Source organism: Eptatretus burgeri, chromosome 7, assembly GCF_056783735.1.
Source record: "Eptatretus burgeri isolate ZD-2024b chromosome 7, Ebu_testis_v1, whole genome shotgun sequence".
NCBI lineage: Eukaryota > Metazoa > Chordata > Myxini > Myxiniformes > Myxinidae > Eptatretus > Eptatretus burgeri.
The window spans coordinates 63,043,398-63,070,829 of NC_140967.1; the positions used below are offsets into that span (position 1 = coordinate 63,043,398).

General features: G+C 46.0%; 1 protein-coding gene across 1 annotated transcript; it reads right to left on the bottom strand.

Annotated features, from left to right (window-relative positions):
• Window positions 1-107: 107 nt before the first annotated feature.
• On the bottom strand, window positions 108-26,007 carry PDCD10 (programmed cell death 10). The gene is made up of 8 exons (XM_085888784.1): window positions 25,857-26,007; window positions 10,042-10,178; window positions 9,739-9,792; window positions 9,250-9,367; window positions 4,121-4,247; window positions 3,133-3,214; window positions 1,568-1,650; window positions 108-1,435 (listed from the first exon to the last, which is right to left on the bottom strand). Exons 2-8 carry the CDS (start codon window positions 10,126-10,128, stop codon window positions 1,348-1,350), a joined length of 639 nt encoding a protein of 212 aa, XP_085744910.1. The 5' UTR covers window positions 10,129-10,178; window positions 25,857-26,007; the 3' UTR covers window positions 108-1,347.
• Between the last annotated feature and the right edge of the window lie 1,425 nt (window positions 26,008-27,432).

The window sequence follows — 27,432 nt, forward strand, 5'->3', positions numbered from 1 at the left end:
GTTGCGTCATCTCAGCAAAACCCAAGAAACCGATTTGTCGGGGGGGTGAAGTGCCACGGTGGATAATACAGCCAACAAAGGCAAGAAAATAACATCAAACTAAAATGTACATTAAATGCATTTTATTATCATTTGATTTTCCATGTGCAGCAAAATTGGTCCTACTGCTTGAATGACGATGTTGGCACACAAACTTGCTGCTCCGATGAAGATGTTGCCAACACAGACATATGGAGGCCCACAGAGCCTAGAATTGGTTAAAATTAAATGGAGGTCCAGATTATAATTACTGCAATTGAGGTTTACACCACGATGCACTTTGGTCTTCTTTGACCATGGATGCAATCAATGCTTTTAAACTCCCTGGGGAGGGGAGAGAGTGGTCGATATGACGGCTATACAAAAACAAAAACAAACAAACGTGACAAAAACGCATCTTATTTGTGTAGTAATATTTAGCATAATTAAAGCTGCAAAAATAAACAGCATTTCCATGCATCAGACTTTGAACCTCAACCCTTTGACAATTAATAAAAAGTAATTGCCAGTAATTTTCAAGGGTTAAAATTTGAACTTTGATGAAAATGGATAGAATTGCAATATATATGTGAACTCGATGACCAATAACAAAATACAGAAAGAAGAAAGCGAAAATTCTGTAAAACGACCCAACAAAATAAAAACAACATACAAATCAAAGAATGTTGGGTCCACGTTACTAGAGCTGATTGCACAAAAATTTAGCTTTCAGCGTTTCGAGTAAATACAGGCTACAATATCAGAAATACATTTGTTATCAAAAATAGGCCAACATCTTCAACATGATGTCAAAATTCTAATGTCAGACATTTGCAGACAATGGCCATTGCAAAGTAAAAGCACCCACGACCTGGCATAGGTTCAGCCACCAAACCACAGTCCACCGTTGCTTCCGTGTGGGTGAGGTTGCCTCTACCCCCATCTTTCACCTCGGTTGGTCAATGTAGGGTATAATTTCAAGTTAGAGATGTAGAGAGGTCAAGGCGAAAGGGTGAGGGGTTTGGTAAGATGCTCGAGAAGATCATAAATATAATATCACCAACCCCGATTCATCCTATTCCTGAAAAACAAATGGACAAAGTCCATTTGCTCCTTTCTTTGAACTAACCAAAACAACAGTCATGTGCATGGACCTCTCCTGGTGTTGCTTCCATACCATAATCCCACCACAACCCATTACAATCTCTACTTCCTCTCCCTTATGCTTTGCCATGTTACACCCCTACCTCCCTTCTTCCTCACCCCCCCCCCCACATCATAAATGAGGTCATGGTGTATGGTGCAGCAGAGCAGAGCATAGCAGTCTCTCTAGCCCGTTCCCACAATCTTGAACGTTTGTAGAATGGCGCTGGTCTGGTGAATCAACCGGTTAGCACTTTCATATACTGTGGCACTCCTAATGGAAAAAGGGGAGAGGAGAAGGCATAAGTTAAATCATGATGGGGGGGGAGGGGTGGAGGTGGGATGGGGAAGTCAGTATGATAATGAAGACATGTGTAAGTTTATGTTCAAGCTTATGTCAGAGTACCTGCCATCCTTGAAATATGTTTTCAGGGAGTCACTGAAGCTTTTCGATTGCATTACAAACTCCTTCTTCTGATGTTCCAGTATCTGAAGATGTTGCACATGAAAGATGAACCACAAGCAATTTGGCAATATGGCTTTTGTCAGCAACTGTCATTTTACAAGCTTTCAAAAAATAATCCATTGCCAGTTTTGCAAAGGATAGCAACAGGAACAGTATCAAGGAACAGATTGGAAGAAACAGATTACATCAAGAAAAGTCAAAGGCAGTTAAAAAAAAAAAGACCAAGTATAAAACAGACAACGAAGATGAACCGAAAACGAGAGTGAAGTCGATTTCCTCTCGAAGCATTTGTAATTGGTGTGAGTGAATAAAGACATTGTCCCACCACTCACAAAATATTAATTGAACTGAGGCAAAATGCTGCAGTTAAAAGGATTCCGATTCAAAACATAAATCTATCTTCAGTTGATATTGATTTGTCATTTATTTGTTACATTGATTAGAACGATGTAACAACCTCAAAATGTTGCATGAGTTCCCAGAAGACTTAAGTATATCAACTAGTACATGATTAAATATAACTTTGGAGACATTTCTTACTTAGTTCACAAGCTTCATGAATACAATACATGGCGTTTTGTGTGGAGACATTGAAAAAGTTGCCGAGGTCCTACGAGCGACGCCAGTCAGAATGTCAGAAAGCAGTGTTGTCCTTCATCAAACTGAGAAAATGCCAAAGTAATGATTCACTCCTTTGATCTGTGTAACTGTCTGTACCTCCAAACTTTGTGAGACCTTGAGAGGCTGTTTGTGCTCTTTTCTGATTGGCTGTACTTGGGACTTGCCTGCCGGAACCAACATTGTTTACACTGTTCCACTCCTTTCCCAGTGCTAGAAAGCACTTATTTGACTTAAAGCTACGAGAAAAGTTACTCCTTCCCAGACGAAAGGCTATTTCTCTTTTGTCCTGCTTGTTCAATCATTTCCCCCACTTGTCCGGGCTTGGATTAGGGCATTAGTTTGAGAGAGTTTCATTGATGGAGATGTCTCCCGTATGTACGTACGTACTGTACGTATTAAAGATTCTCTTTTGCATGCTGAACCTGAGTGGAAATTGAAGTTCATTCCACCACATGCACTATAGCAAATCCCCACACTTCCCACCTAAAGCAAAGTTGAAAGATGGCAGAAAGTTCCACAAGGAATGGACCCAATATCACATTTTGAGTTAATTTAAATTTAAAAAAAAAAATTTTTTCACTGTTTTGGCCCCTGTGATCGATCGCAAGTCCCCACCCATTGCATATGGAAAGTTTCATTAAAAAAAATGTTTTAAAATATGTTCCTGTAATTGCATTTTTATATTTGAGCTTTTGACCCCGCCCCAGGGGGTTGCGCCAAAACTGACACTGCTCTTGCACCTTCATGCCATGTGGTGATCTTAACAACCAAGTTTGGTGAATTTCTGCCCAACCGTTTCGGAGGACATCGAAGCGTGTGGATAATTTTTTTTCAAAAATCGTGGGGATGATAAATAAACACGTTGCTGTGAAATGCAGACTTACCCTGCGCTTGTTCTGCTGGGGGTATGTGCGGCATACCAAATTCACTGTGTCAAGGAGGTCCTTAATAGCACTTGCAGTCTCCCTGCAAAGTACAAGCAAGGGTAAGAAAAAAAAAGTGCAAGACCAATTTCAATAACCACAGTTTATCTTCATGACAAAAGTTGTTCAAACATGATGAGAAAGAGAAACATGGAATATCCATATAGCACTTCTTCTGACTACTACTACTACTACTACTACTACTACTACTACTACTACTACTACTACGACTACTACTACTACTACGACCATTACCCCAATCAATTTCTGGAGTCGGTCAGAGAAAGTTTTTTTTGGGAAGGGGGAGGGGGCACAAATCTTTCACGAACTGACTGGCCAGGCCTGGTGTTCAACTGAAGACGATTTGGGCAGGAAGTTGTTAACAAAATTTTTTTGTAATCATCTTCATGATAACTCGCCGACTTCGCATAAGACGCGGCGGTGGGATCTTTAACATCCACCAACAACCAGTTCTGGCAGACAGTTCCTCAGGCATAAAATCCTTTCAACAGACGGTGCACACATTGATGAATTGCCCTGCATGTGAAATACCAGGGTGACAGTTTAGAGCTGGCTCAAGATTTCAACTCAAGCTGGATATCTCAAAGGTGAGTACGCATCCGGCCAGCCCAAGAATTACAAGGCTCAAGGTAATTGATGCACACACAGGTATTTGGGATTCAAACCTGGGTTACTAACAATTTGAGCCAGGGGTCAGACGGGAACACTTATTGGCCAAATGGAAACAACAAAAGTGAAAACTTGTTTCGACAGTTAGAAAAGACCACTTTTCCATCGTTAAAAAAACAAAAAACATTTGCAAAAAATATTTTATTGCAGTACATGGTAAACTAGGTGCTCAGGACAAGTGGTGAGTGAAAGGCACAATCTGTGAATCCACAATGCAAGCCAAACTCTACATTGAAGAACAATTGATTTGTCAGCTTACTTGATAGTGTGCAGAAATCGCGTCCTGTCGCCAATCTCATCTGGGATGCGACTCAAGATGAGAATCAAACCGTGAGCTTTCTCATTGAGGTCGCGAAACTCGGCCTCTGGCCGGTTAATGGCACACTCTGGATGTGCACACGGGCAAGCGGACACTTGATTTACATGCAAATAAACTGAAATCAGCACCGTAGCCATGACAATTCAATGGGAAAGTAAACAGAAAGACGCTGCTGATACAATTACGTCCATTTCTCCTTTAAAAATACCCAAACCTTGAACCTCCACATCTCAAACAGGTAAATGTGCATTTCCCATCATACAAAACGGATACCCACATTCACCACCCTGTTTACTTAATCAACAGGCATAGTTGTTTTCAGGATGCCGTATGATCCCTTCGATTATTAATTTTTTTTAACATGATCTTAGGCTCATGGAGACAAATACACACAAGGATACACAAGGAACTCTGGCACAAGAGGAGGCCATTCGACCAATCATGCATGCACTGCACCAACCCCCAGAATCCATCACTCATCCACAAACACAAGCGACGACCTACAAGTCCTGCCGATATCCCCGCACCCCTCTCATCTCCAATGCATCCAGGTAACTATTCAATTCCAATTTAAACCTATCCACCCCTCACTGCCACGACCTTTCCAGAGAGACCATTCCATGCATTAGTGCTCAACTCCACTTCAAACGCAGCCACAACATTTGGGGGAAGTGACATAACTTCCCAGGGCACCCTAGATTCCAGCAAAGCTATCTTTGCAACATCACTTTTCTCTCCGCACTCAGCGGGGCAATTATAATACAATTAGACCCAGCAATAAATACTGACTCAATGGATATTGAAATATAATTTATCCAAACGCACACAAAAGATTTTTGGCAATGTGCCCAGTAGAAAATACTGTATATTTTGACAAAAAGTTCCGCTTTTGAGAGAGACTGCATAACGCCATGTGTTGGAAGCAGAAGTGCTCGTGGAAGTGACGTCACAGCACCATGAGACTGTTACCGGGACGCCACAATGGAACACCCCTCAGCAATGCATTTTCCTGCTGGAATAGAACCATATTCTTTGTTTTGAACCGAATACAGTGAAGCAGAGCAAAATAATGTTAAAAATGCATCTACTTCAGAAGAACAAAGTCACAGTGATAGTGACAGTGTGGAGGACACCGTGGGCAGGGGAAGCTTAGACTGATGTGAATGTGCACATTGGGAAGAAATGCCAACAGCACGGGAATGTGCGTGTTGCCAGGACTTGGATTTATTATTCAATAAATTAATCAAAAGGATGACCAGTTCCTACATTGTGAAGCCATTTCATTGCAAACTCTCTCTTCCCTGGATATTTATCTGCATTTGGGATCTGGAAAAAAGCTTTCACTGCACTTTCCTCCCTCGTTGAGATAGGTATATGCCTGACACAAGGTGTCAGGTCAGGCCAGATTAGATCTGTGACTTGCTACAGGTATCATGTAAACCTGTACTAACCTGTTCCATGGTCGGGTTGTCGGCGACTAAACTGTCTCCCCCACCAGGTTTTTGGTGAGGAGTGTGTTTGGATATGGACACCCAGCAGGATTAAAAACAAAACCTGTCAAAGGGTGGAGAAGCTCCTTGTGAGCCAACGGCCATCCATATCGAGTGCCCAACTGTGTCTGCGGACGTCCTCCTGCAGTTGGGTTACTTCTTATTAGGAGGTTGGTGGCAGGATTTGCACTCCGGCCACCGTAAAACCCTTCATTCCGCAAAACACAAAAAGGCAAACAAAATCTGAAAACCCACTTCGTGGGAGTACCTCCTGTGCTGCTTCCCTTCGCAGGGCAGCTCACCGGATGATGGGATTGGGCAAAGCCTTCATGACCCCCAATCTTTGATGATAGGAGGGAAACAACAGGGTAACATTCCCGGGTCAGATTGCAGGAGTGTGTCGGAGTGGTGCTGAGGTGTCCACCAGACGGCGTCTCCTTGGGTTAACCTGAGGCGGTCTCTTCAGGTGGGTGCCTGGAATGTCCTATCCCGAAGAGAGGATGATCACCTGTTTCTGTTGTCATTTGAGCTCAAGCGTTCGGACATCGGTATTGCAGCACTCTCTGAGGTTCGGAGACCGGATTTGGGCGAGATCATGGTGGGTGGTTACACCTACTATTGGTCTGGTCGCTCTGATGGTTACCATACCCAAGGAGTTGCTGTAGCTGTGTCCAATAAGCTGACCCCAATGATAACTGAGGTAACACCGGTCAACGAGAGTATGATGAGACTAAGGATTCGTCACTCCTTAGGTGTCATTTCCCTGGTCTCTGTTTATGCTCCGACTGAGGCGAGTGATCTCACTGTGAAGGATGCGTTCTACGCCACGCTCGAGTCTGTGGTTGATCAGTGTCCCAGATGAGATACACTTCTAGTCTTGGGGGATTTCAATGCATCAACTGAAACTGAAAGGGATGGTTATGAGACGTGTGTTGGTCCCCATGGGTCAGGAACTATGAACCAGAATAACACGAAGTTCCTTGACTTTCAATGACATCTTGGATGCTGCTGTCCTCTCTGTGCCTGTTTGTGGTGAGGATGTTGAGGTCATGGAGAGATTCACTTACCTTGGCAGTGATATTCATGTCTCTGCTGGCCGTGAGTCAGAGGTCAACAGACGTCTGGGTCGGGCCTGGGGAGTCATGGATTCACTGGATAATGGGGTGTGGCGCTGCCGGTACTTGTGCGGGAGGACGAAAGTCTGAGTCTTCAGTTCCTTGGTGCTTCCAGTCTTGCTCTATGGGTGTGAGACTTAGACTCTGACCAGGGATCTGATATGGAGACTTAATTCCTTTGGTACCAGGTCTCTTCGGAGAATCCTTGGCTATCGCTGGTCGGACTTTGTGTCCAACGAGCGGTTGCTGAGAGAGACTCAAATGAGATTTGTTACCTGCATGGACCGTGAGCGTCAGCTGCGGCTGTATGGACATTGCGGCTCGTTTTCCTGACGCTGATCCTGCTCACCAGATTCTCTCAGCGAGGGAGTCTCGTGAGTGGAGGAGGCCAATGGGCCGACTACGTGACTCGTGGTTGCAGCAGGTTGATCGCCATCTCAAGGAGATGGGGATGGGCCAGGCATCTGCCTGGGGGATGGCCAGACAGAGGCCCCTGGAGTACCGGCGGAAAGTGGACGCAGCGACGCGCTACTCTGGCACATGCTCCCATACCTGACCTGACCTGACTCCAACATTGTGCTGTGACGTCACTTTCTCACTAAATCTCGCTCTCACGATAGCACCATGGTGGCGAACAATGTATACGCATTTGCGATCTTTATTGTCTGGTATTTCATAAAATACAATGATATTAAAAGCAAGGTTTCAAGGAAATTAAAGAGGAGTTATTTTTGTACTCAAGGACTTTCTTCAAAAGTATGGGTTTTATTACGCTTTAAAGAGAGACATTTCCTGCTCCCTATGTATGCCAATCGATGGGGTTTATCTGTACTTTAAATCAGGGGTTTTCAACTCAGGGGGGGATTACCCCCCACCCCTTTGGAGGTGAGGAAGGAGTCATCAAAGACGATGATATCACAGCAAACGTAGAGTTCCTTGGTATGCAAGAAGATAACACGATGAAAGCACACTTTCAGAATTCTAACCTGGTAACCTTCTGGTGATGACTACCCGATTTTCTCTGACGAAGCTCTCAAAGTCCTCATCCCATTTTCCACACACAACCTATCGCTGTGAGGCTGGCTTTCTACATTGATCAACATTAAAACCAAGGCAAGAAAAACATTGGATCTTGCTAATGACCTGCGATGTGCTAGAGCTGTGACAAAGACTCGAATCTCAAAGCTGATGGAGGGAAGCAATTCTAACCATCACACTGATACTTCATCAGTGAAGTATTGCTTATCATGTGTTTGAACTTACTTAAGATAGGACTCATGACGTCAGGGCACAAGGAGTGTTCATCTTCGTTTTCTAACACTTAGAATACAAGTTAATGTTTATTTTCAGTATAACCAATGGATGGCGAAATATCTCGGAAAAATGCTGAGACATAAAATAATGGGTGTAAGCCTGGAACTTCTAATACACTGTTCTCTGAACATATTCTGTTCATACTTCCAAAATCTTCACATTATGTGTTCCATGTATTTACGCAGGTTATAGCGGATTCAAAAAATCGAATATAGATAGAATTTTCAAAGAGGGAATCGATGACGTCACAATCAGCAGCGTTCGGCGGCAAACCGACGGCCGGGTCCCAGACGATGTGCTTTACTTAACTAAGTCCTTGAGTTCAGGACGTTTGTTCAACTCAGCATTTACGACTTTTATCCTGCCATGTTGTTAATCTGTTGATGGAGGTAATATAGAAACGATGAATATGTCAAATCGTTTGTGTTCCTCATCCGGCACTATGTGTCAATGCCAACAATCTAAAGCGAACGGTCTCAAACGCTACCATGGGCACCCAGACACGCCACCAATATGAACTGAGCTGTTGAATGCAGCGCAAAACATCCAAAGAAACTACCGTAACCGAGTATTGTGATCCGTCCTGTCCCCCATACCCGTCGTAGATGGGTATCTGCTAGTATAATAAAATTCTGCTTTGCCTTCCTAGTTTTCCTTTTCTCACATTTTCCTCTTTTTTAAGGAGGGGTAATTATGGTTTTGCTGGATCACTCAAGGGGCAACAATGCCAAAAACGTTTAAAATAAATAAATAAATAATTCAAATGCTGAACTTTGAGCTCCAAATGCTGAACTTCAAGTAAGGGAGCAGCGAGTACCATTTTGTAAAGTCATGGACATCAGTTAGCCAGGGTTCGAACTGCCGAGCTCCCACACTCATAGCGGACAGACGCTTCCAACCATTTTGCCACACAGAGTCCGATTAAAAAAAAAAAGGTCGTTCCATCAACAAGCTCAATTTCACATAGCCGGATGAAAAGGTTATGGTTAAAATAAATGAATAAATGAAAACTAAAAATAAATTAGACTGCAAGGATTCTCAGGCTAAGGTAGACAGCTCAGATGTCGGGAGTAAGCGCCGCCTTTTGGAGCTTGTATAAATATTCGGGTTAATCACCAGGAAGGAAAGTCACAGGATGGAGTAAACACACCGTGTACAAATTCCCGTGACATGCGTAGCATCGTCTCCAAGAAGTTCACATCTATTCCCTTCTTTTGCAAAACGCCCAGAACAATCTCCTCTGTGAGGCCTTGGTGAGCAGTTTCTGCCTGGCCAGACACATTTCATGGAATAAAGTTCATAACAAAAATAAAAATAAAAACATTTATATGTGCAAACGTTGTGAGAAATGACCAACATGGACAGTTCATGCTACCACCAGGTGTCTCATTTTTGTCACATGTATAGCACTAGAGTTGGAGGTATGAATTGCTGATATTAATAAGGAACGTGCTATATCAACCTGAAGCCTTTATGCAGTTACCTTGGGAAAGTGTGGGAATTAACAATTCTAATCATAAATTGAACCAGATTTTTAAATAAATAAATAAAAGCAAATGTCCAAGTGCACAAAAAAACACCCTGAAGATACCGAAGTTGCAAAACACCATTGTCCTCAATGCAAGGAAGAAGCAAATACCTTGAAGAATGCTGCACGTAATGTCTGTGCGGCAGACAGGTTTGTGTTCTCAAGCTGCACGTGGAAAGGCACGGGTAGAGGGAGACAAAAATGTACCGTGTAAGGAAGGAAATACAAGGACAGAGTTGGACGGCCTGGATGGTGTCACAATTCGAGTTCTGCTTACAACACATGCAGAAGACGAAGCCTCCGACCTCATGTTAATTGGTTAAATGCAGACTTGTTACATAAGCCTTATACCTTGTAAGCAAACAATGCTCCGCCCCCCGCCCAATCAAAGCATAAAATACCAGTCCACCCCACCTCTCTGAATATCGGGCTCATGATAACATGCAGAGGCATGGCAGTGGCCATGTTTGCAGAATCTGCATCCACTCGTGTCTCAGCCATCGTCTCCTCAATTCTCACCTTACTCCTTCACCTCGTAGTTGCAGCCCTGACTGTAAAAGAAAACACGCATGTACATCGAGATTATTTCGTAGTTTTAAATAACAAGACGAGACCTTTAGGAAGTAGAAAAGGGGATTCCCATGACCTAAAAATAAGAGAAGCCAAGGATTGGAGTTTCTAAACGACCCATCTGCCTTGGTATTTCTCCCGACACCCATTCCTCCTCTCTAAACTCATTCCTCAAGTATTTCTCCTTCCCCTTTCTTATCCCATCTTTACTACATTCAAAAACAGTCTTCGCTCAATGTTCTTCCTTTTTACCTCATCTATTTCTGTGCATGATCTGCATCTCCCTTTTCGAAGAAATGCACAGACAACTAACTGATCAGTATGACCTTAGAAACGAAGTGGCTACAGACCCATTCACCACCTCTGCAACCCGTACGTCCAAAAATCGCTCAGACTCCGAAGTCAATCATACACGTCTTTATAACAGATTATGCTGCAACTCCGGAGTTGATGGGCCACTTAAAGGACCGTGGTCGCCAATATTTTGACGGCGTGAGGTAGGGTCCACTTGTCTATTCCAATTTACCTAAGAACTCACGCCGTCTAGCTACCGGGGAAAACACACCCTCGGCCGACTCTGTCCAAACCGAGTCGCATGTACCGACTCTGGTCTGGCGTACTGAGCGGGAGTTACCAGAGCCGCGCCGGTCCCAAAGACAACTTACGGCCCCAAACAGCCTCACTATTTCGCAATACGCACCGTGCTGGGCCAATGGTAGAAACGACAGGCAACGAACTGGAACATTTAACAGATATTTATTTGCAATAATAAGACAGTGCAGACTTAATCACGAATATCAGGCAGGCAATGTACAATGAGCAAAAGCACTTAACAATTCTACTTAACAGACTGGCACCACACACACACACACACACACACACACACACACACACACACACACACACACACACACACACACACACACACACACACACACACACACACACACACACACACACACACACACACAGCCCGCGGCCTTTATTTGGCCCTTCAGCTCGGGAGGGAAAGCGAGCTGAGGGCAGGAGCCTACGCTTGCACCTGTCTGCCTCGTGCGGTCTGGTCGAGACGAGCTGGTTCGGGGGTGGGACTCGAACCCACACCTCCGTCGCCGCACCAAGCACCAGGGACCAGGAACGACGCAACGGACGCCAGCCAGCCAGCACGAGAACAGACCAGATGAGACGAGCACCCGCGGGTAGACGAGAACGCCAGCAGGCAAGACGAGAACACTAGCAGGAGATGAGGCTTCTTCTCCTTCCAGCAAAGGCAAGCCGAATGAGAGCAACACGCTTGTTAATAATTCCACTGGTGGTGCTCTGGGCAAGCTTCATGTAATGATTAATCTGCACCTGCTTCTTCTCTCTCTTGACGACAGCTCGCCACCTTCTCTTATCCTTCCCCTCCCCCATGGGTCGAGGGAACCGCTCTGAGGAACTCACCTCCGGATTGGAAGAGGATTGTCAGGCGATCGGTGGCCTCTCCTCATTGGTCAGGCCGAACACTCCATCTGGCTAAGGCGGAGTCGGCCCGAAGGTGATGAAACCTCCGCTCACGTCCGTGGTCCCAAATACGTGCGTAATGGCGTTGATGGTGCTGAGAGGTGAAAGCTGGGTGGGCGAAGCACCCGTTCAGACACAGTGTGGGAGGAGGAGTGAAGCGAGGGTTTTGTTGGCGTTGTGCAGATTCAAGATGGAAAAAAAACTAACTATAAAGAAACCGCAGCGCACACATGTAATTCCCATTAGACAGAAGGACGGGACCCTGACTATAAACACATAGTTAACGAAATAACTGAACTGCGGGGGCTGCTGTCTGTGTGCAAATAGCTTCCAGATTCGTAACAGTATAAACGTGCCATAAGGAACTCTACGGAATTCGGTGGATCGACCAAGCAGGACCAAAAGCACAATTTTACTGCAAACCTAATGACAGGTAATCTAGTTGTATGTAAAGGCCCCGCCACACCTTGACGTTTTAGCCAGCGTATGGCCAGGTCTCAAAATGTATGTAAACCGCTGGCGTACGCTGAACTATTGATGTTTTTTTATTTAATTTTTGGGCGTATAATAATGTGTAGGACGTATGCATAACATATTAGTAACATACACAGAACGTTTTAATCACATATAGATAATTTATACCAACGAATGCTGAGCGTGTTGTCGGCGTTCACAATGTATGCCCAACGATAGTCTAACTTATGCATAGCGCGGCAGCGTATCGCCGACGATCACGTGGCGTAGGCTATTCATAGGCTGCGGCTCGACGATTCAAATCATAACCACACGAGACATCGAAGTGTGAAGCCGCTGTCACACCTTGACGTTTTAGCCAGCGTATGCTGACGTATGAAAAATTTGCCGAACCAAGCTGGCACACGTCGAATACGTTATGGGTAAGTTTTGTATACGTTAAGAGCACGCTGGCATACATCGTAGTACACTGGCATACATCGTAGTACGCTGGCATACGTCGTCATATGCTGAGTATGTCTAGAAATTTTCAGAATGTTGAAAATTTCTCGACGTACTCGACGTATGACACACATTCCGTATACGCTGGCATAAGTTGTAGGCACGCTACGTGATCGTTGACACACGTCGACATACGTTACTTGTATGTTACTCATAAGTCGAAACACGTCAATGTAATGGTTAGTGTCAGTGTTCCAGACTCCCTGGTTTTTATTTCTTATTTTTTTTTTCTTCGGCATGACGGTGATGTTGACACTTCGATTTCTAGTGCGGTTATGATTTGAATCGTTGAGCGGCAGCCTATTAATTAATTATATTATATTATAACCGCACTAGAAATCGAAGTGTTAACATCACCGTCATACCGAGGAAAAAAAAAACCAGGGAGTCTGGAACACTGACGCTAACCATTACCTTGACGTGTTTCCACTTATGAGTAACGTACAAGTAACGTGTGTCGACGTGTGTCAACGATCGCGCAACGTGCCTACAACTCATGGCCAGCATTATGCGGAACGTGTGAGTCATACAATGGCATACGTCGAAAAATTTCAAGCATGGAAAATTTGTCTAACAGCTCGGCGTACTACGAAGTATGCCAGCGTACAAAGACGTATGCCAGCGCACTACGACATATGCCAGCGTGCTCTTAACATATACAAAACTTACCCATAATGTATACGACGTGTGCCAGCATTTTAGCAAAATTTTGCATACATCAGGCATACGCTGGTTAAATCGTCAAGGTGTGACAGGGCCTTAAAACAAGTTGGATCCCTCCAATCATTATCGGGTAACTTATACTTTGCAATGTTGAGCCAAATCCATCGATCCATCCATCCATCCATCCATCCATCCATCCATCGGGACCATACTCTGTGCAAAGCGTTGGTGCCGCCTAAGCAGTCTCCTTGGCTATTGGGCACAATCCTGGATGGGTCGCCACTCCGACACAGGACACCAGCATGCTGGCACTCATTTTCCGCACTTGGAAGGATGACAGGCAGAGTCAACCCTACCTGGTATTAATTCAACAGCCAAGCAGGATTTGAACTCAGGATCCTCGGATCTCAAACCCACCACCCGAACCGTTAAGCCAACACCAGGCATGATGGACCAAATGGCCTCTCTATTTCCTTATTTGAGGTCACCTCGGATCGTGCAACCACTCCTTACACTCGTAATCCTGCGGAGACCTGAGACGGTGGACACTATATATCAATGTACATTGTGCATGTAAAATACAGATATGTAAATGCAATTGGTTGGATTCCGACAGCATCATAGCTTCCACAGTAATGTTGTGACATCATCATCATCAAAACATTACACCAAACATTGTGTGAAAACAATATTTTGGAGGGTTTTCAAGACATCATCAAAACGTTATCATACTGTATTACAAATTAACATCATAACCATTAAAATCTTCTAAAAACATTTTGAACATGAAATGTGTTTGTAAAATGTTTTCTCCATGTTTTAAGGGTCAGGTATGGGAGCATGTGCCAGAACAGCGCGTTGCTGCGTCCACTTTCCGCCGGTACTCCAGGGGCCTCTGTCTGGCCATCCCCCAGGCAGATGCCAGGCCCATCCCCATCTCCTTGAGATGATGGTCAACCTGTTGCAACTATGAGGCACATGGTCGGCCCACTGGCCTCCTCCACTCATGAGACTCCCTCGCTGAGAGAATCTGGTGAGCAGGATCAGCGTCAGGAAAACGAGCCACATGTCGATACAGCCGCAACTGACGCTCACGGACAATGCAGGTAACAAATCTCATCCGAGTCTCTCTCAGCAACCGCTCGTTGGACACAAAATCCGACCAGCGATAGCCAAGGATTCTCCGAAGAGACCTGGTACCAAAGGAATTAAGTCTCCGTCTCAGATCCTTGGTCAGAGTCCAAGTCTCGCACCCATAGAGCAAGACTGGAAGTACCAAGTACCTGAAGACTCGGACTTTCGTCCTCCCGCACAGGTACCGGCAGCGCCACATCCCATGATCCAGTGAATCCATGACTCCCCAGGCCCGACCCAGACGTCTATTGACCTCTGACTCGCAGCCAGCAGAGACATGAATATCACTGCCAAGGTAAGTGAATCTCTCCACGACCTCAACATCCTCACCACAAACAGACACAGACAGGACAGCAGCATCCAAGATGTCACCGAAAACCTGGATCTTAGTTTTGACCCAAGAAACCCGTAATCCCAATGGCTCCGACTCCTCATTCAGCACCTCGAGGGCCCCCAAGAGGATGTCTAAAGTCTCCGCAAAGATGACTGCATCATCTGCAAAATCAAGGTCCGAGATCTTGACATTTCCAAACGATGCACCGCAACTTGATCTCTCCGACATCCTCCCTAAAATCCAGTCCATACAAGTGCTGAAAAGTGTGGGGGCAAGTACACATCCCTGACGAACTCCAGTAACAACTGGAAATAAGTCAGAGATGGTACCACCACACTTCACAGCACTCTCAGTACCAGAGTAGAGTTCAGACATCAGATTGATCAGTTTTGGTGGCACCCCACGAAGACCAAGAATCCTCCAGAGGATATCCCTATTCACTAAATCGAACGCTTTACAGAGATCAACATAGGCTGCAAGCAGCCCCTGCCGAAACTCTCGTCCGCGTTCGGTGAGGACACGAAGGGCAAGGATACGGTCAATCGTTGACCTCTTTGGTGTAAAGCCCGACTGCTCTGGACGCTGGTGCTCAAGCAGATGGTGGCGAACCCTATCAAGAATTATCCGAGCAAAGACCTTGCCTGGCACTGAGAGCAGCGTCACCCCTTGGTAGTTGTTGCAGTCTTGGCGATCACCCTTCCCTTTCCAGAGAGGGACAACAAGGCCCCTCTTCCAGTCAGTTGGGATGATGCCTGTGTTCCAGGCAGAGCACAAAACTGCATGCAACGACACGAGTGCAGCATTTCCACCAGCCTTGAGAAGTTCGGCATGGATGCCACAGATCCCTGGAGCTTTGCCCCGTTTCAACTGGTTCACCGCAGCCCGCGTTTCCACAAGCGAAGGTGGACCACAGTTGATTCGAGGGTCAGCAACAGGGATTGTAACACCCTTGATGTCCAACTCGACAGCTGGGGGATCAGCCCGGTACAACCGCTCAAAGTAACCGGCCCAGCGGGCCTTCAGTTCAGACTCCTCTGTCAAGAGCCTACCACTCTCTGCTCGAACTGCAGTGCTCCGAGGGATGGGCTTGGATGAACGTAATGCACGAATTCCCCTGTAAGCGGGACGAGAATCACCTGTCCACAGGTGATTCTCTACCCCCTCACAGATTCCTCGCACATAGGTCTCCTTGTCCACCCTCAGTGCACGTACAGTTTTACGCCTCAGCTCCCTGAACAGCTCAGCTCTGCCATTCAGCCTGGCCCTGCGACTCTGGTCAATGGTATCCAGTGTCCCTTGAGAGACAAAATTCTTCTTTGCCCTGCGGTGAGCTCCAAGACATCCACTGGCAACATCAAGGATGGTGGTCTTGAAGGCGCTCCACAACTCTTCAGGACCCCCCAAAGCACCCAGATCCCCCAAGTGTCCACTCAGCCTGTTCGCAAACTCCTCAGCTACTCTCTCATCCCTGAGCTTGGCAACATCCAACCTAGGCTGGGATGGTACCATTCTCCAGGATTTAAGGTGCAGCTTTAGAGTTGCTACAACAAGCCTGTGGTCAGTATTGAGGAACTGAGCACTCCGGTAGACCCTGCAGTTCTGGATCATCCTCCAACGACCGTCAATGAGGACATGGTCAATCTCCTTTGCCACACCACCAGCGTTGGAATACCAAGTCCAGCGATGAGCTTGTGGGCGCTGAAACCATGAACCAGCCACCCTAAGTCCATGACTTCTTGCAAAGTCAAGGAACTTAGTGCTATTCTGGTTCATAGTTCCTGACCCATGGGGACCAACACACATCTCATAACCATCCCTATCAGTTCCAGTCGATGCATTGAAATCCCCCAAGACTAGAAGTATATCTTGTCTGGGGCACTGATCAACCACAGACTCGAGTGTGGCGTAGAATGCATCCTTCACGGTGAGATCACTCGCCTCAGTCGGAGCATAAACAGAGACCAGGGAAATGACACCTAAGGAGTGACGAATCCTTAATCTCATAATACGCTCATTGACCGGTGTTATCTCAATTATCATTGGGGTCAGCTTATTGGACACAGCTACAGCAACTCCTTGGGTATGGTAACAATCAGAGCGACCAGACCAATAGTAGGTGTAACCACCCACCATGATCTCGCCGCAATCCGGTCTCCGAACCTCAGAGAGAGCTGCAATCCCGATGTCCAAACGCTTGAGCTCAGATGATAACAGAGACAGGTGATCATCCTCTCTTAGGGATAGGACATTCCAGGCACCCAACCAAAGAGACCGCCTCAGGTTAACCCAAGGAGACCGCCGTCTGGTGGACGACACCTCAGCACCACTCCGACACACTCTCCCGCAATCTGACCCAGGGATGTTACCCTGTGGTTTCCCTCCTATCATGAAAGATTGGGGGTCCCGAAGGCTTTGCCCCAATCCCACCATCCGGTGAGCTGCCCTGCAAAGGGAAGCTGCACAGGAGGTACTCCCACGGAGTGGGTTTTCAGATTTTTTTGCGCTTTTGCGTTTTGCGGAATGAAGGGTTTTACGGTGGCCGGAGTGCAAATCCTGCCACCAACATCCTAATTAGAAGTGACCCAACTGCAGGAGGACGTCCGCAGACACAGTTGGGCACTAGATATGGATGGCCGTTGGCTCACAAGGAGCTCCTCCGCCCTTTGACAGGTTTTGTTTTTAATCTTGCTGGGTGTCCATATCCTAACACCCTCCTCACCAGAAAACCTGGTGGGGGAGACGGTTTAGTCGCCGACAACCCGACCATGGAACAGGTTAGTACAGGTTTACATGGTACCTGTAGCAGGTCACAGATCGAACCTGACCTGACGAGAATGTTTTATGTTTTTTTTAAGATGTTTTCGAGATGTTTTAAAAACCATACAAAATAATGTTTTCGTCAAATTTGGCTGCAACATTTTCCAAATGTTGTGTTGTGTTCGCGAGGATCTTCTTGTAAGCCAAGTTGTGCCTCTCGATCAGGCCAATGACGCTCGATCGCCCAGGTGCCGTTATTTCATGCTTTTTACACCAATTTGATGATGAAGTGAAAGTTTTTTTTTTTGTGATGTTGACCTTCCATGTGCGACAATAACGTGGGGGTGGAGGGATTGGTCCCTGAACACATGTCGAGCATGCTTGCAGACTGCAAGCAGAAGCTGGGAGTGCATGCTACGTGAAGACCGAATCAAAAACAAAAAGATCGTTATTCAGCACTCAGCAACATATGGTACATCAACGCAAAATTCACTTCCCATGTATCGTAGTAAAAACTAGAACGGCACTCGGTAGAGCACATACCTCCGTCAGGCTGAATAGTTTACATTTTGTGTCGCACGGATAGGCCGGATCTGAAGCAAAATCTAATCGGCTTGTTCTTGTCCCGCAACCAATTCATCCACCTAATTTTGTCACAACTCGTCCACAACTTTGAAATATGTTCCATATAGTTTTTGGCCCCATCTCTCAATGGTGAAGAACCACTGAGACGATGAAAAATTATCGTATTCCAGATCTGGATCGTCAACAAAATCAAATCGATTCGTTCTTGTCACACACGCAACCTCTCCACCAAGTTTCATCCGAATCCATACACAACTTTTTGAGATATCCTGTATACAGACAAACAGACAGGGGTGAAAACAATGTCCTTTCGCCTTCGGTGGCGGAGGTAACCGTGCAATAGCCAATTAATTTGCCAATCGTCCCCGATCTATTTAACATCACTCGGGAAGTGCCAGGAGACATCAGCCACGATGCATACGCGCATTCGGATTTCGCTGGTCCCTGTAGGTTACCTTCAGCATCACTTGTCATCAATATAACAAAAGTGGCCGAGTGCTTTTGTTTGGTCAGTTCATTTTGAGGGGGGTTGAAAAATAGGGGATGCAGGTGGTTATGCTGTGGCACAGGTGGCCTTTAAGGGATACTTGCACCCAATACAAATGAGTTTGCAGAAGTAGTTCAACTCCTGATAATGCAATTTATAGGCGGTACAAAACCAACACTGTTAGTACGACACGAGAGGCAGCGCAGAGATTTGCACTTGCAGGAGAGGAGAACTGGTTCATGTCGGCAACAGATTCAGTTTCAGCAAGCAGCTTTTTCAGGTAATAAATAAAGTGAATTGTCTGCAAGGTATTATCAAAAGAATGTTGAAATGGATAGAGAGAGAAAAAAAAATGTATTTATGTCTTTACAAGTCATTAGTTCAGAGGGGGTGGCACTGGCAGGATTGCCCAGAGGTACACACGCTCTCCTCGAAGCTGTCTAACCTGGGTTTGGATCCAGACAGCATTAAACTGTCATTGTGACGTTTCATAGGCAGGGTGATTCATCAATGTGTGTGCCGTCTCCCAGATGGATGTTAAACTGGCGTTCCATCTGCCAGCATCAGTTGGTAGATGATAAAAAAAAATCCCACGGTGTCCTTCACGAAGAGTATGTGAGCCATCGCCAGCACCCTGAAGAAATTCCAAATTCCAACTCTGACTACTTAATCAAGCATTAGGCCTGGCCAGACAGTTCGTGAAAGACTTAGGCCAATAACTTCCTTGTGGCCAACACCACAAGAACACGAGATCAAGTGTGGATATGTCATTATCGTAGAGAAATATTTGGCAGAGAAAGAGAGGAAAATGCATCGTGTATTTGTAGATGTTGAAAAAGCATATGATCGAATCCCAAAGAAGGTTGTAGAATGGCCACTTATGAGGCATGGAGTGACAGAAATGCTTATTGGAGTAGTTAGGCCAATGTATGAAAACCCCAAAACAGCACCGAGGACAAAAGGCAGATGTAGAGAACCTTTTGATGCTTGGGTTGATGTGCATTAGGGATCCGTACAAAGTCCACAAATTATTTATTCCTGTGTTGGAGGAACTCACGAAACATATCAGAGTAGGATTTCCTCGGGAATTATTAAATGTGGACGATTTAGTCTTGACAGCTGAAACAGTAACAAGTGAAGAATGGAGGAAGAAAATGGAAATTAAAGCACTTAAAGGAAATGTGGGGAAGACCACGTTTGTGGTTAGCGGAAAACAAAAAGTAGGAAAGTGGCCAAATGCTTTGCGTGGCAAAAGTGTTGGGGAAAACACAATTCAGTATCGTTTGTGAAAGTTGGTACCACAACAAATGTCATGGAGTGAAGGGTCGTTTAAATCAGGCAACTGATAGATGAAAAGGATCTAAGCAGGTTGATCACATGTCTCCGCTGACAGTGAGCCAGAGGTCAATAGACGTCTGGGTCGGGCCTGGGGAGTCATGCATTCACTGCATCATGGGGTGTGGCACTGCCGGTACCTGTGCGGGAGGACGAAAGTCCGAGTCTTCAGGTCCTTGGTGCTTCCAGTCTTGCTCTATGGGTGTGAGACTTAGACTCTGACCAGGGATGTGAGACGGAGACTCAATTCCTTTGGTACCAGGTCTCTTCGGAGAATTCTTGGCTCTCACTGGTCGGACTTTGTCCAACGAGCGGTTGCTGAGAGAGACTCAAATGAGATTTGTGACCTGCATTGCCCATAAGCATCAGATGCGGCTGTATGGGCATGTGGCTCGTTTTCCTGATGCTGATCCTCTTTAGCGAAGGAGCCTTGTGAGTGGAGGGGGCCAATGGGGCGACCACGTGCCTCGGGGTTGCAGCAGGTTGATCAGCATCTCAAGGAGATGGGGATGGGCCAGGCATTTGCCTGGGGGATGACCAGACGGAGGCCCCTGGAGATGGAGGCGCTGGAGTGCGGAAAGTGGATGCAGCAACACACTGCTCCAGCGCATGCTCCCATACCTTACCAACCTGATATGGGACTCGGAATGGAAATCGAAAGGATGACATTTTATTTAGGAGGCATGTTGGATGTCAGTGGGGAAGAGAAATGGCTATAAGGACTCAGATAAAAGTAGCTTGGAATATTTGGAAAGAGTAAGGAGGTAAGTTATCTGAACAAACAAATATGTACCGGATAATAAAGGCAAGTGTATTTGGTTTGTGTACTGCCAACCCTATCATATAGTGGTGAAACTTGGGCCATGAGGATGGGAGATGAAAGAAGAATAGAAATAACACAGATGAGGATGTTAAAATGGATGCATGATATTTCAGTGAAAGATGAACCATGGAGTGAAGATCGTAGAAATGAAATTTCATGAAAACTTTGCAGAATGGAGATTGAATCGAGCAAGAGAAGGCTTGGATGGTTCAGTCATGGAGTTACAAGTACAGAGGATGAACCAATGAAGTAGATAGTATGTTCTGAGACAAATGGGAAAATACCAAGACACAGGCCAAAGGAAACATGGCAGGAATTGTGTGTGGTTGTAGGAGGACAAGGATGAAGTAAAAAGCATGCAAAGAAGAGCAACCAATAGTGATTAAGGTTTCGTCTAACTTCCCTCCAGTGAATGGAAACAGGTTTAAAAACTTCCAACCAAAACTCACGTCAGAATATGGGGTGATTTTCATTCACCTTTTCAAGGGTCTGGTTCATAAATAAAAGTACCAAGAGTATGGTAAAGTACAAGGGCATGGATTATAGTTACAAAGATGTCACGATTGACAAAATTAGAGAAACTCTGTGGGAACCAGGACTGCGAATGAATGGAACGTGTACCTGAATACAGCCCAGCTGAACCTGAATCTGTGGAACATACACCTGAATACAGCCTACCTGAAACTGAATCTGTGGTCAGCACACCTGAATCTGTGGAATGCACACCTGAATACAGCCTACCTGAACCTGAATCTGTGGAACATGCACGTGAATACAGCCTAGCTGAACACGTACCTGAATACAGCCTACCTGAACCTGAATCTGTGGAACACGTAGCTGAACACAGCCGACCTGAACCTGAAACTGTGGAATGCACACCTGATTACAGCCAACCTGAACCTGAATCTGTGGAACACGTACCTGATTACAGCCTACCTGAACCTGAATCTGTGGAACATACACCTGCATACAGCCTACCTGAACCTGAATCGGTGGAACACGTACCTGAACACAGCCTACTTGAACTTGAATCGGTGGAACACGTACCTGAACACAGCCTACCTGAACCTGAATCGGTGGAACACGTACCTGATTACAGCCTACCTGAACCTGAATCTGTGGAACACGTACCTGAACACAGCCGACCTGAACCTGAATCTGTGGAGCACGTACCTGAACACAGCCGACCTGAACCTGAATCTGTGGAACATGCACCTGATTACAGCCTACCTGAACCTGAATGGGTGGAGCACGTACCTGAACCTGAATCTGTGGAACATACACCTGATTACAGCCTACTCGAACCTGAATCTGTGGAACACGTACCTGAATACAGCCAACCTGAACCTGAATCGGTGGAGCACGTACCTGAATACAGCCTACTTGAACCTGAATCGGTGGAACACGTACCTGATTACAGCCTACCTGAACCTGAATCTGAGGAACACGTACCTGAACCTGAATCTGTGGAACATACACCTGATTACAGCCTACTTGAACCTGAATCTGTGGAACACGTACCTGAATACAGCCTACTTGAACCTGAATCTGTGGAACACGTACCTGAACACAGCCTACCTGAACCTGAATCGGTGGAACACGTACATGAACACAGCCTACCTGAACCTGAATCGGTGGAACACGTACCTGAATACAGCCTACCTGAACCTGAATCGGTGGAACACGTACCTGAATACAGCCAACCTGAACCTGAATCGGTGGAGCACGTACCTGAACACAGCCTACCTGAACCTGAATCTGTGGAACATACACCTGAATACAGCCTACTTGAACCTGAATCGGTGGAACACGTACCTGAACCTGAATCGGTGGAACACGTACCTGAACACAGCCTACCTGAACCTGAATTGGTGGAACACGTACCTGATTACAGCCTACCTGAACCTGAATCTGTGGAACACGTACCTGAACACAGCCGACCTGAACCTGAATCTGTGGAACACGTACCTGAACACAGCCTACCTGAACCTGAATCTGTGGAACATGCACCTGATTACAGCCTACCGGAACCTGAATCGGTGGAGCACGTACCTGAACACAGCCTTCCTGAACTTGAATCTGTGGAACATACACCTGAATACAGCCTACCTGAACCTGAATCGGTGGAACACGTACCTGAACACAGCCTACCTGAACCTGAATCGGTGGAACACGTACCTGAACACAGCCTACCTGAACCTGAATCGGTGGAACACGTACCTGAACACAGCCTACCTGAACCTGAATCAGTGGAACACGTACCTGATTACAGCCTACCTGAATCTGAATCGGTGGAACACGTACCTGAACACAGTCTACCTGAACCTGAATCGGTGGAACACGTACCTGAACACAGCCTACCTGAACCTGAATCGGTGGAACACGTACCTGAACACAGCCGTCCTGAACCTGAATCGGTGGAACACGTACCTGATTACAGCCTACCTGAACCTGAATCGGTGGAACACGTACCTGAACACAGTCTACCTGAACCTGAATCGGTGGAACACCTACCTGATTACAGCCTACCTGAACCTGAATCGGTGGAACACGTACCTGATTACAGCCTACCTGAACCTGAATCGGTGGAACACGTACCTGAACACAGCCGTCCTGAACCTGAATCGGTGGAACACGTACCTGATTACAGCCTACCTGAACCTGAATCGGTGGAACACGTACCTGAACACAGTCTACCTGAACCTGAATCGGTGGAACACGTACCTGATTACAGCCTACCTGAACCTGAATCGGTGGAACACGTACCTGATTACAGCCTACCTGAACCTGAATCGGTGGAACACGTACCTGATTACAGCCTACCTGAACCTGAATCGGTGGAACACGTACCTGAACACAGCCGTCCTGAACCTGAATCGGTGGAACACGTACCTGATTACAGCCTACCTGAACCTGAATCGGTGGAACACGTACCTGATTACAGCCTACCTGAACCTGAATCGGTGGAACACGTACCTGAACACAGCCTACCTGAACCTGAATCGGTGGAACACGTACCTGAACACAGCCTACCTGAACCTGAATCGGTGGAACACGTACCTGAACACAGCCTACCTGAACCTGAATCGGTGGAACACGTACCTGATTACAGCCTACCTGAACCTGAATCGGTGGAACACGTACCTGATTACAGCCTACCTGAACCTGAATCGGTGGAACACGTACCTGAACACAGCCGTCCTGAACCTGAATCGGTGGAACACGTACCTGATTACAGCCTACCTGAACCTGAATCGGTGGAACACGTACCTGATTACAGCCTACCTGAACCTGAATCGGTGGAACACGTACCTGAACACAGCCGTCCTGAACCTGAATCGGTGGAACACGTACCTGAACACAGCCTACCTGAACCTGAATCAGTGGAACACGTACCTGATTACAGCCTACCTGAACCTGAATCGGTGGAACACGTACCTGAACACAGTCTACCTGAACCTGAATCGGTGGAACACGTACCTGATTACAGCCTACCTGAACCTGAATCGGTGGAACACGTACCTGATTACAGCCTACCTGAACCTGAATCGGTGGAACACGTACCTGATTACAGCCTACCTGAACCTGAATCGGTGGAACACGTACCTGAACACAGCCGTCCTGAACCTGAATCGGTGGAACACGTACCTGATTACAGCCTACCTGAACCTGAATCGGTGGAACACGTACCTGATTACAGCCTACCTGAACCTGAATCGGTGGAACACGTACCTGAACACAGCCTACCTGAACCTGAATCGGTGGAACACGTACCTGAACACAGCCTACCTGAACCTGAATCGGTGGAACACGTACCTGAACACAGCCTACCTGAACCTGAATCGGTGGAACACGTACCTGATTACAGCCTACCTGAACCTGAATCGGTGGAACACGTACCTGAACACAGCCTACCTGAACCTGAATCGGTGGAACACGTACCTGAACACAGCCTACCTGAACCTGAATCGGTGGAACACGTACCTGATTACAGCCTACCTGAACCTGAGTCGGTGGAGCACGTACCTGAACACAGCCTACCTGAACCTGAATCTGTGGAACACGTACCTGAACACAGCCTACCTGAACCTGAATCTGTGGAACATACACCTGAATACAGCCAACCTGAACCTGAATCGGTGGAACACGTACCTGAACACAGCCTACCTGAACCTGAATCGGTGGAACACGTACCTGATTACAGCCTACCTGAACCTGAATCGGTGGAACACGTACCTGAACACAGTCTACCTGAACCTGAATCGGTGGAACACGTACCTGAACACAGCCTACCTGAACCTGAATCGGTGGAACACGTACCTGATTACAGCCTACCTGAACCTGAATCGGTGGAACACGTACCTGAACACAGCCTACCTGAACCTGAATCGGTGGAACACGTACCTGATTACAGCCTACCTGAACCTGAATCGGTGGAGCACGTACCTGAACACAGCCTACCTGAACCTGAATCTGTGGAACACGTACCTGAACACAGCCTACCTGAACCTGAATCTGTGGAACATACACCTGAATACAGCCAACCTGAACCTGAATCGGTGGAACACGTACCTGAACACAGCCTACCTGAACCTGAATCGGTGGTTATAAGTAATGTATAAAATGGTTCTTGATAACTATTGTTCTGTCCAGAGACGTGCGTTATTACAACACAACACAGTCATCTCCTTTACGGTTCGTCCATGACACGGAAATGGTGTTTTCCTCGTTCATTTGACCAAGTTTAAGAGGGGTAAAGTCCGTGTGAACTTCGACCTCAAAGCCGAGGTTCAGGGTTCAAGGTTCGAATCGCGACTCCACACCAGGTGACCGGTTCTCTGTAAACACTGAACTGTAGGACAAGGCCTTGTGTTTTTTTTACCCCTCATCCTCCCAATCCCCACCCAGAACCCAAGAAGACTCGGTACAGATGGACACAAACAAGCACACACTTCACACGAGTCGCCACGACAACTCGGAATTTGAACAACGAAAGGCAAGGAACAGTCAGTTTTCACCGAGATACTGTTTGAAATCGGTCTCTCATTCATCAAAACACTTACGGAAAAAGTTTCGGTCCGAAGAGGATGCCGGAAGAACAGATCGGACCGGTATGACGTCATCGAGTTTGTATAATTAATTAATTAATTTCTTCCTTCCTTCCTTCAATGTCAGTGCTGCTTTCTCGGGATGAAGATTACCACACCGCGATATAATCACATTCTGTTTTTGTTGTCGATATAATCACATTTTCGGGCATATAATAGATGATGTAATTTTATCTTTATTATAATGTAAGTCACGTGTCCGGCGGTTAAAAAATCAGACGAAATCAAGAGGATGATTAATACACCGCCTAAAAAGCAGCAATCATCAAGATATCGCATAACGTTTCACGTATTTATTTATCCAATAATTAAATACATTTAAACATAGTACGCTACAGCGAAAAACAAAAAGTCATTCAAAAGGATTCAAATCGGATTTCCTTCTTATTATTATTCTTGTTCCTATTTTTATCATCTTCTTCTTCTTCTTCTGCTTCTTCTTCCTCTTCTTCTTCTTATTGGGATCTTCTTTGAAGGACTTCCAGCCGATCACGAATATGATCATTTTGTGTGCGCTTGCATGTTATGGACGGATGTTTGTCCAAATTCATGTTGTTAATGTATTTATTCAGGTGGTCCGAGAATTGCTCTCGGGTGTCACCACCAACGATCTATGGTACTATACAAACTGGATGGAGTACCAACTGGTCAGGCGGTCCTGAAGCCACCGGAAGCGCTCCATCCGCCATGTTGCTTCTCCCACAACGCAGAAAATCGCATTTGCGTCAACACAAGTAGTACTTGCTTCAAGGTGCATACGTCCTACAAAAATTTCACCTTCCTCCTTGATTTTTGTCCATTCCCGGGTTGAAAAAAAACCATTGTGATAATATTTATGGAATGCCATCGTGTTGCGCTCGAAGAAGAAGAGGAATCATATTTCATCAGTGAGTAAATTTATCATCGTAACTTTCCTTTATCTTTTACATTTCACAATAAAGTTCGAGAACAAATATCGTTCATTTTGATCATAATTGAAAACATGAATATCCCTGTCGTTTTTAGCTCACCTGGATGGTAGTTCCGGGGAGCTGATGCGATCGAGCAGTGTCCGCAGGTCAGTCAGTCAGTCAGTCAGTCAGTCAGTCAGTCAGTCAGTCAGTCAGTCCATGAATACTTCAGTCATTATTGCTTGAACCAAACACTCGATGTTGATGAAACTTGGCCACAAGTTTCATATCTGATGCCGAACGAAGGTGTATTCACCACATCAAAATCTGCACTCATTAAGGGGGTCTACGAGGGAGGGTTTTGGACCCCCCCCCCCACCAATAAATAAATATATAGGTATTTGCTCTCTTCTCCGAAACTTGACCATAACCTTAACACCAATGATGTACCAAAGTGTGTCGACCACATCAAAATCTGCACTCATTAAGGGGGTCTACGAAGGAGGGTTTTGGACCCCCCCCCACCAATAAATAAATATATAGGTATTTGCTCTCTTCTCCGAAACTTGACCATAACCTTAACACCAATGATGTACCAAAGTGTGTCGACCACATCAAAATCTGCACTCATGAAAGGGGTT

What these genes read in the sequence shown, in the direction of transcription:
- PDCD10 (XM_085888784.1), bottom strand. Translation starts at nt 10,128, where the DNA reads ATGGCTGAGACACGAGTGGATGCAGATTCTGCAAACATGGCCACTGCC. An exon ending in TGAGCCCGATATTCAGAGAG is followed by an intron (nt 9,793 to 10,041) that starts GTGGGGTGGACT and finishes TTCCACGTGCAG; the next exon opens with CTTGAGAACACAAACCTGTC. An exon ending in CCCAGCAGAACAAGCGCAGG is followed by an intron (nt 1,651 to 3,132) that starts GTAAGTCTGCAT and finishes CAACATCTTCAG; the next exon opens with ATACTGGAACATCAGAAGAA.